The following is an 11,209-nucleotide window of genomic DNA, read 5'->3' as shown; positions in this document are numbered from 1 at the left end:
TATCTGATGTTTCTTTTATTTTTGAAACCCAGTTATAATTGTGAGCAATACCATTGGATCTCTTGAAGCCTTATTCCAAGTGGAGAGGCTTTCGCCAACATCCACTTCTTTTTGCTGGCCGTCATGTTGTTATTCTGGAAAACATATACATGTAAATATAGAACCTGTGACAGCCTACACTTCATCTAACATTTCATCTGAAATATTATAAATATTAAAACTCAATTGTCACAAGAAAATCAACCTTACATATCTTTCATCCATATTTACAAGTTCTCATACCTGCATTCAAACTAATGCTTTTCTACCACAATTTGCAATCCTCGGTTGACTCCGCTATGCTCCATTCAGTGATCGGGGCATGTACGAGCTACCTATGGAGTCAGAGTGTTCTTCTCGAGTTATTTGCTCAAAATTTTGAATCCCGGATGTAGAATAGTGAAAATAGATTAACAACACGTGAAGTTTGGTTTTCTTGTGACTTTGGATGTATTTATGTTGAAGTTGTTAATTTAACACTCCTGTTACATATAATCAGAGGTATTTCAAATGAAATGTTAGATGAAGTGTAGGCAGTCACAGGTTCTATATTTACATGTATATGTTTTCCAGAATAACAACATGAAGGCCTGTATTTTAGAGAAGTGGATGACGGCAAAAGCCTGTCCAATTTATGAACATATTTTATATTCATTAACATGATTATCTAATTAAACAAAGAAATTCAAAGCCTGCTTTGCAGGGACTTGACAATAAATACAGTGTACTATGATGCTCTGTAGAAGTAGAAGTATCTTGGCTGATTTTGATTCTTAAATGAAATGTACCCTTGGTGAAATTTTTATTATGAAGTATTTATTAAAATACAAGTTCCATAACCAGAGCAAATTTGGAACTGATTTGAAAAATATGTACATATATATACATGTATATATATATTATGTAGGACATACAAACACAAGAATTGCAACAGTCAACCACAAAATCAAATCCCTATGTAATATAATTTTACTATTATGACAAATTACTATTTCTGTAGTAAAATATATTCATTTCATAACAAAACGTTTTTTTTTGGTTAAAACAAAAGTACATACATGTACATGTATTCAATTCTTTTCTAAGGAAGCAGATTGTTCATGGTTTTAAGTCCAACAACTTGCCTAAATGTAAGTCTTAATTACAGAAGATCGGTACATGAATATACATTATAATTCTTCATAAAATTTTGAATTCCTTTTTTAATCATCAGGTTAATAATGATGATGTCAGCTTAAAGATCATACATGTTGAACAGTTTTTCTTAAAAAAAATTTTTTTTTAAAAGTAGCAGAGTAAAATAAAACAGTCCAATAAAAAAATAATAGTTTTTTTTAACAACCTAATGGTATTGACACAAAACAATACATGGTACACTCTTGCAAGTATACAATATTACAGGATTATCTAATTAAAGTTATACACAGCCTTTTCTTTTATTGATGTATGGAAGATAATTGGGATTAACAACACATTGAATCTTATTGTTCTTCTTAGCATCCAGATTTTATGGCAAGTTCATAAAAATTTTAAAAATAGTTTACAATCATTTAAATTATTCAAACTAATTTTTTATGGGACTATGAAGTATGAGTAAGGAGACCATTAGATGGGACACAAGTATAATGTACTTGCATAGACTATCGTTAAATAATTAACATAATGGAATGAATAATTTAACGAAGATAAATAAGTAACAAAGACTAAGACTGAATATTACTTATAAATAACTAACTAACTGCAATCAGTTGCTCTACATGTACATTATCACACACAGTTTACAAAACTTGTGTGACTTATGGCATGGCAACTTAAAATAAGTAAATTCAAAGAATAGTGGTCCCCTGCTCTTGGTGTCTTAGTGGTTGGAAAGAAATTATTAATCGCATAGTGTAAAATATGAAATAATTCAAATCAATGTTTGAACTTCTTTCATTGAAAAGTCATTAAAATTTGATTTTTTTTTCTTTTTTTTAGAAAATTACATGAAGGGTTACAGTAACAGTATGTTTGGAAATAATGCAAATGTATAATATGAGTGATCTACCTTCTGCTATTCAAAACTTAAAACTATTGATATTTTTTTTTTTTTTTGAAAATCAGGTGAAACTTGGAAAGGCCTTGTCACAAGTAATGTTCAATGTGAGATATGAAAGTCCTATCTCTTCTCTCATTCAAAAGTTATAACCAAGATTAAATTTAAAGTAAGTTGAACTTCAGTTTAGTCAGGTCAAGGTCACAAGGTCAAAAGTCATGGTATATTTGGAAAGGTTTTGTCACAGGTAAAATGTGAAATATGAAAGCCCTAGATTTTTTTTTTAAATTATGACCAAGATTAATTTTTCACGAAAAACAGACTGTCATATGAATGAGATTTTATTCCCCCTTGTTTTCTAAAAAGCAAAACTTTGAAGTTTTAGTTAGCTATCTCTCTTCTTTATTTAATACAGTAACTGTAAAGTTTAGCTTCTAAGGTAAAATCATGAAAATGTAATCTTGACTTTTTTATGCCATATATTTTCTTTTGTAAAGTATTCAGTACGTTTTGAATTCATGTCTTTATTCATAAGAATGGGGATATATCAAATAATAACGCCATGATTTTCCCCATCTCTAAGATTCTTTTAAGATCGCCTTTTATATCTCAGCTATGAATTATATAACCATTTGTATGCTGACTTGATTTCTAGTGAGTAAGCAAATGTTTTGTAGAATTTAAAAACATACAAAATTACTGAATTTACAAAATAGTAATACAAAGTGTATGTAATATTAAAACAAATTACATTACATACCATATGAGTACAAACAAAGTACACTGTATGCACCAAACAGAAGGTATTCTGTCATATAACAGAAGCTTTTTCTTCATTTAGCAAGCTACAATATCTCACATTTCAAATCTCCTGTAGGGTTCCTTCAGTATTAAGACATTGAAAATTATGCTGTCAATTTATATGTAGGTGTCTGTGACAATTTTACTAAAATATAGGTTGAGGTCAGGTGAATATTGTTGCTCAAGAGTGTTGCTCTTATAAAGTATCATAAACAATTGTGCCAATTAACAAATACAAGATACTAAATGTTCTGATAAACTAGCATGAACACATTCACAGTGTCATATTAATAAGTATTTAAAAAATCTTGATTTGGAAGATTTTGGAAGTCTAAAGAATAAAATGCATTTGCACAGTCTAACTTGATATAGAATACTTGTAATTTCCTGTGATCAGTACATCCATTGTAAATGGGACTTTGCTGGAGATCTGTGTATGGACTTCTCCACCACTAGGCCTTGCTGACCACCGAGGGCAGGGGCGAGACTTGATTCTGTTCCTTCAGCTTCAGGTGTGTATAGGCCGTGACACCTGGAAATACAGATAAAGGTAGGACAATTCAGGGACAGATAAAGGTATGACAATTCAGTGACAGGGAAAAGTATGACAATTCAGTGACAGATACAGGTATGACAATTCTATGACAGATACAGGTATGACAATTCTATGACAGATAAAGGTATGACAATTCAGTGACAGACACAGGTAAGAAAATTCAGTGACAGATACAGGTATGACAATTCTATGACAGATAAAGGAATGACAATTCTATGACAGATAAAGGTATGACAAAACAGTGACAGATAAAGGTATGACAATTCTATGACAGGTAAGGTATGACAATTCAGTGACAGGTAAGGTATGACAATTCAATGACAGGTAGGGTATGACAATTCAGTGACAGATAAAGGTATGACAATTCAGTGGCAAATAAAGGTAAATCTTAAACTAAATAATAAAGATGTACAATTTATTTATGCACATTGTGTCACATACCATTGACAAAAGCTAAAGCCATGTTTTAAAACAGTATTTTAAGAAACAACGGCTCAACTAACACACTTTCAAGAACAATATAACGGTACAAATGTCAAAGCAAGTTGGCAGAAAAAAAATTTAAGTTGTAGCTTTGAACTTACCTGTTAGAGTAAAAACTATTCCTGACATTTGTATAAATGTAAGCGAGTCATGGAAAATGAACCAGCCCAATAAGAGGGTAACACAAAACTTAAGGTGGCCAGCCATGTTGTATCTGCAAACTGTTAAGGTTTTATATAGTTACCTCTGTTGACAGAATATCTGTGGAGAACATTATGAAGAATCACAAACTGACATTCCCTTACTGGTATCATGGGTATATACAAAGTGTTCAGAAATTATGAATATGCCGGTGTTGGCATTTATGGTTTCAATCTCTACAAGTTCCAAAAATATGAAAATCATCTAAAGCACCTATGGATTTCAAACAATAAGTGCCAGTTTTAACACTGTAAATGTAGGAAAAAATGTAAGTGCTTTTTTTATCACTCTCCAATAATAAATTCTGTTTAGTTGTTTTGAACAAACACAAATAAAAGCAATTTTTGAATCATGTACACTAGAGAGAAATGACTAAAGGCTGTTTTTGGACAAGTAAAGCTACAGTCCCCTCAGATACTACGGTTGAAAAGGATACGTCATTGGAGAGGTGTTACCAATGATCCAAAATATTGACAGATTCACACAGAATGCAATCAGTCCAGATAAAAACACCACACCCTGAAAAGAAACATTTAACATATAGTACATAAATCATAAATCCAGGGTTTTCATTAAGACTTGGGGGTAATTAACTTTCCTTCCTTATATTCATGACACAATCACTCAATTTTTCCTGGTACTGTAAATCAACTTTTATGTATTCGATTAATTTCAAATCAATTTCAATCTGACAAAGCATCAATAAAAGATGTCACAAATAACAGTTGGCTTACAGTATTCTCCCTCAACCTGCAGTGAGATAATTCATGTATACAAGGGTCTCAATAAATGAGATTTATCACTAGCATAAGCAGGCTTGGGGGCTCATCATGATAAAGATATCAGCTTACCAGAGTACTGATCTCCCAGTGTCCCATGGCCCTGTGTATACTGTAGACAGTACAGATATTAACTTACCAGAGTACTGATCTCCCAGTGTCCCATGGCCCCGTGTATACTGTAGACAGTACAGATATTAACTTACAGAGTACTGATCTCCCAGTGTCCCATGGCCCCGTGTATACTGTAGACAGTACAGATATTAACTCACCAGAGTACTGATCTCCCAGTGTCCCATGGCCCCATGTATACTGTAGACAGTAAAGATATCAACTTACAGAGTACTGATCTCCCAGTGTCCCATGTATCCTGTAGACAGTAAAGATATCAGCTTACCAGAGTACTGATCTCCCAGTGTCCCATGGCCCCGTGTATACTGTAGACAGTACAGATATTAACTTACCAGAGTACTGATCTCCCAGTGTCCCATGGCCCCGTATATACTGTAGACAGTACAGATATTAACTTACCAGAGTACTGATCTCCCAGTGTCCCATGGCCCCGTATATACTGTAGACAGTACAGATATTAACTTACCAGAGTACTGATCTCCCAGTGTCCCATGGCCCCGTGTATACTGTAGACAGTACAGATATCAACTTACCAGAGTACTGATCTCCCAGTGTCCCATGGCCCCGTGTATACTGTAGACAGGGCCGTCTATAATGGGGATCACAAACATGAGTAAGAAAGCCGACAGTGGAGCCTGATAGTACAGGAGCTGCATGGAGTTGATCTGAAGCTCATGTTGCTTCTCCCCCACCCACTGAAAAAACATGGACAATAATTAAAAACCTGACCTACATGCATAGGAACACTAAATTCATAAGAAAAAATTATTAATCAATATTATTTTTTTTCCTCTAAATCAACATTATTATAGTGATAATTGAAAATTCAAAAAGAAAACAAATTTAATCTTTTAACATAAAATCAATCAATGAACATAATTATTATGTTAATAAGATTTTGCACTTCAAACATGAAATTAAATGGTACTTATGAGTAAAATATATAGTCTGTGATCTAGCAGATCATACCACTTGGTATAATGATGTAACAAGCACTCCTATAGAAGCATAGAATATCCCTAGCAAGTTGAACTTGACATCATAATATGAATATAAAGTGACACCTAGAGCTATTGGAACCTGAAAAAAAGACAGAAAATTTAAATAATATGAAGGGTTAGGACATGTAGGAGGTGGAATAATACAAGTTTGATAAGGAAAATGTCTAGGATTAATGGGAGTATCTGAATCTGTAGCATATGTTACATCATGTACATGTATGTTCAAGACTAATCTATAAAACAATAATGCTACAGTTCTACAGCTATAGTGTTTATTTTCAATTCAACTCTTACAAATTGTGATCATGGCATTAGAATAACAGTACTGTAAGGTGTGGCAACAAGTGGTGTTCAAATCATTGGTTATGGTCAAGAATCAGTCAATATTGCTGGCATAATCCAAGCCTTTGATTTCAAACTTTTATTCCAATTAACATGATCTGTTTATTTTTTTATTTTACAAGAGTAATAGTTTTTAACATTTTAAATATTCCAGCAGCAACTTCTCTTTCAACTTCTTTGCAATATATCATAGTGGCGCAGATGAACAGACAATTGTACAGTATCCATTTACCCAAGTAACAAAAAAACATTCCCTAGTATTGACATTCTTTTGGTTCTACAGAAAGAAGGAAGAACCAGCTGGATGACAACAGAAAGTAACTTCATTCACTGGGCCATCCTTACCATTCAATTATCTAATGCCCTTTTCCAATGGAGCTTTTAATTTGGATTAAACATAAGTTACTGCAAATTAAATTTGAACAGGTTCATACAGAGAATTTAATGCAAATTATTTTAATTTGAATTAATTTACTGCGCTTTAATGCCCTGTTCACACGGACCTTTAATTTGAATTCAACGTAAATTACTGCGAATTAAATCTGAACTCCGTTCACACTGAGAATTTAATGTGAATTACACGTAGTTTAATTCAAATTAATTTACTAGGCATTAACCCCTTTCATGGCATATATGCATTTCTACGCACCTGACTTGAAAAACGAGTACAGTGTGAACAAACATTCATAACTTCATTAATAATGTAAATACCAGAATAATTCTTGCTTCGTTGGAAAGAGAAAATAATTACGATAAAACAATATGCAAAAAATTTTTTATTGGCTATACAGTTTTTTGCTAGCTTGAGTTAAACTTTGTGCACTATTTCAGCGATTTTGCCATTATTGAAATCAATGCGGTGGTAAACGTAATATGTAAAAATGCTAAATTCTGGTGATTACCTCCCAACCCCCCAATCCCTAAAAAATACTTAAAACTGGTTTTTAAAAAAACGTACACCATGCTCATAATTTTCAACACAACAATAAAATACTTTAAATATATTTAACTAAGCAAAAAGACTATAACGAAACTCGTTCTTGAATAAATGGAAATTCCAGCATGGTTATGGTGTATTTTGTTGCCATGACAACTGAAATGATATTTTTATAATCATTTTCAGAAACTACGCAATACCTGCCTTCAGAATATGTATACATTGGTATATACAAAAATTACAAGAAATACCCGAAAAAAATGCATTGAACATGTTGAAAGCTTAATGTCAATTTGTCTAGAAATGCTTAAAATCTTTGCCATGGAAGGGGTTAAATTACTTCGCATTACTTTCTTGTGAACGCTAAGCGAAGCTAATTTGAATTAAATTTTGACGCATGCCTAATGGCAAAAGTAAGTAAAATGTCACATGTCTGTGGTCAGCTATACGTTCTTGTGTTATTTTTGAGTGAAAAACTAAGGAAAATTGTGTTAATCACTAAAATGTGTAAACGGACACTTTGACAATATGTCAAATGGATTGGCTTCTACATATGGTGACATGATTTGCAAATGACGTCATAATAGCCTTACTGAGTCTGACTGTAGAAATAAAATTTTAATTTGCATTAGTTTACTTCACATTAGCTGTTGTGCGAATGCAATTTCATTCGCATTAGTTTGATTCACATTAATTTACTGCGAATTAAACTCTCCATGTGAACAAAGCATAAATTACTTTGCATAAGCTCCCTGTGAATGTTAAGTGAAGCTGATTGGAATTAGATTTAGAGTCATGCGCAAGGCCAGATTTTTAAATGAAAAATAAACATGATAAACAATGATAAAGGAAAATAATGTTAAAATTGCTAAAATGTATACTATTATTTCAAATGGATCTGCTCTTCATATGTGAAATGATTTTTTTTTTACAAATAACATCATAATGGCTTTATTGAGTAGCCTTATTGTAGATTTTTTTAAAATTTGCATATAGTTTTCTTCATTTTAGCTTTCGTGTGAACACAATTAATTAATTTAATTCGCATTATTTTAATTCACAAAATGTGAACAGGGCATAAATTGAAAGATTTTTTTTTAGCGTGAGATTATGATTGATAATTAGTTAGTTAGAGTAACTAATTCATCAATTTAGAAATTCTTCTTGCCAATTCCAATCGATCACTAGTGGCACTGTTTACTTTTAGTGTCGAATTTCTATTTATAGCAGAGTATTCAAATTTTTGCTTATTAGCCTAGGATTATTACTTACTACTGTTAATCTGATACTAGTGGAGAAGGATTTACTGTAAAACAGTGTCTGTATAACCATAATACACGGCGTCGTCAACATCTTTATCAGCTGATAGGTACCAACTGTGTTTGACTCTAGGGATAAATTTGTAAACACCACAAAACCACAAAATGTCAGAGCTAGCGGTATCATTTTAGATATAGGAACACTTTTAGGCTGGAAAATGTCGAGGTTTTTACAGACGTAAAGTCCGAGTGTTGTCACGATGAAATGAAGACAAGTCAAGCTGACATTTGGAAATCCGTGAACTGTGTAAATCCATTTGTTCAGTAAAACAATTGAAATCGAAGCAGATATGTTTAAAATAATTGCAAATGTCACAAAAGAATTAGACGGCATCTTGGATCTATATTTCTTCATTTCATGCTTTACAAACATGGCCACTTACATCATATCAGACCTACTTCCTGCTAGGACCCCTTATGTCATTATCAGTAAGAAGGCGGGGAAACGTCAACATGGTCAAGCGGCGGGATCTCTTTAGTGTCTAAAGCGTTACGATTAACTTGAAGGAAAAAGATGTTGAATGTGCCAAAGGACGGATATTTTTATCAATGAGCCACAAAAAGAAAAACAATCTAATTAAAGGCGCGGATCTAGAATTTTTTTTCACGTTTTAGGCATGGAGGCACAGGCACTTGTTTCGGGGCACCCCTACTTATTTTTACTAGGGAACCCTGTATCCGAAACAAGTGCCTGTGCATCGATGTTTGTGCCGGTCGGCCTAATCTTTCCGATGAATCCATTTTAATGTCGGGGGGGGGGGGGGGGGGGTAATTTGAAATATTGAGTTTTAGGGGACGACCTTGGGAATGATTCTGAAAAGGGGGGGGGTCGCAATTAAAAAAATCATCAAGGCCTTTATCTCTTAGTTATTTTCATGCAAATCAAGGGTAGATTATTTATCTTAATTCTTCTTTTCTGGAAGGACAGAAAGAGACTGTCTTATATATTCTAAACTTAATTGTCCCCCGTTTTCGAAAACGCGAGGGGACATTTAATTTCTTTTGTCGGTCTAACTTTGGTAATGGCTTCTGAATGAGAGGAGATAGGGATTTTTATATTACACATGTATTTTTACCTATGGTATGACTTTTCTAAATATACTATGATTTTTTACCCCGTGACCTTCAAGTTTGCCCTTAGGTTACTTTTCAAATAAATCCGTCGTCAAAGTAAGTGCATAGGTAAGGGAAGTTGATGATAGAAAAGTTACGTTTATCATAGAGCTTGGTTGATAGAGTACAACTGACGTCTTTTTCAAGTAAATATCCAAGTGTAATCTATAGTCGAGCCCCCAAACGGGGGTAAACGGAAGTAGGAAAACCGTACCCTCAAACGGGGATACGCGCATGCGCAGACACTCAAAAAGTGCCGTTTTCACGGAAAAACGTGTGGTCCACAAAATATGTTCGTGCAAAGTGACGGATTATTTCGTAGCTCTGTATGTACTCAAATTTGATAGATTAAAGATGTTTTAAGAGATTATATTGCGAAAAAGTATATGTTTATTGCAAAAATCGAGACTTTTTCTCTCCAAAAGTTAGCGTATTCTGTACCTTGACCTCCATGCTTGATACAACTAGATTTTTTATTCATAATTTAATGAAACGGATAAAAAAAACAATTACTTGTTTAAAAAAACATTATTTTTTTGTGTAATTTTTTTTATTATTTTTCGAAAATTTCCTCTGCCCTGTAAACAAACTTTTGTGCTTCAGAAATGAGGTAAATAAAAAAACGAAAAAAAAATTATTTTTATTTTTTAATTGAAAACAAAAGTGTAGACAATTCATTTTTGTATGTTTGTGATTTTTTAAAAAATATTTATTTTTTAAATAAGAAGAGTTATCGTTCTTGAATTCCACTTCCGCTTTAGCGCAGTGCATTAAGGGAAGGAAAACCCTCGTTTGAGGGTTTACCCCCGTTTGAGGGTTCGACTAGACTGGTAATAAATCAGAATTAGTAAAGTGGATTGAAATAGGTTTTGAATCAACCAATCAAATAATATTATGTGTAGCCAATCATAGTTGATATTTTAGCCAATCAAATGATTAAAATTATAGCCAATCAGAGTCCCCAAATTATCAACCAATCATTAGTTATTAGAAACAGTATAAATACAGACACCCAAGGCTGTGTCGGGAAACAACAGAATTGTTCGTTAGACCACTCTGCTCAGGAATCTAGTCCCTTATCAGTGTCTCGGTGACTATTGATGATAGTGTCTTGGTGATTTTTAAAATATATATTGTGTCTTTGTGACTTTTGATAAAGGTGTCTTTGTGACTTGCTAGGGTGAGTGTTTAGGGTGGTTGCAGACTGTGTCGGGAAACAACAGAATTGTTGGTTATACCACTCAATCAGCAACTATAAAGATAGGTTTTAGATTTGATATTTGATTACTAGTGATTCTTTTGTTATAGTTCGTTTTACAGTTACATATGTAGTTTTCTAATCATTATCCAGATAGGAAAAATATATACATTGAATTCAGTCAGTTGTTCGCCATTGTTATTGAAGTTTGTTTGATTTATATTATAACGTGATTCTTAGGAAGGAATCCTAAGCGGACCCACTCGATAATTA

The 11,209-nt window shown here is 33.0% G+C and overlaps 1 protein-coding gene across 1 annotated transcript; it reads right to left on the bottom strand.

Annotated features, from left to right (window-relative positions):
- Positions 1-2,186: 2,186 nt before the first annotated feature.
- On the bottom strand, positions 2,187-9,004 carry LOC134249370 (solute carrier family 35 member E3-like). Its single transcript, XM_062731725.1, has 6 exons — positions 8,579-9,004; positions 5,996-6,106; positions 5,560-5,721; positions 4,552-4,634; positions 4,016-4,128; positions 2,187-3,407 (listed from the first exon to the last, which is right to left on the bottom strand). Exons 1-6 carry the CDS (start codon positions 8,996-8,998, stop codon positions 3,328-3,330), a joined length of 969 nt encoding a protein of 322 aa, XP_062587709.1. The 5' UTR covers positions 8,999-9,004; the 3' UTR covers positions 2,187-3,327.
- Positions 9,005-11,209: the final 2,205 nt, after the last annotated feature.

This window comes from Saccostrea cucullata, unplaced genomic scaffold (genome assembly GCF_032062105.1).
Source record: "Saccostrea cucullata isolate Sc308-1 unplaced genomic scaffold, CSIRO_AGI_Scuc_v1 ctg1670, whole genome shotgun sequence".
In the NCBI taxonomy this organism is placed as follows: domain Eukaryota; kingdom Metazoa; phylum Mollusca; class Bivalvia; order Ostreida; family Ostreidae; genus Saccostrea; species Saccostrea cuccullata.
The sequence above is the reverse complement of the archived record's forward strand: the minus strand, read 5'-3'. Positions and strand labels throughout refer to the sequence as shown.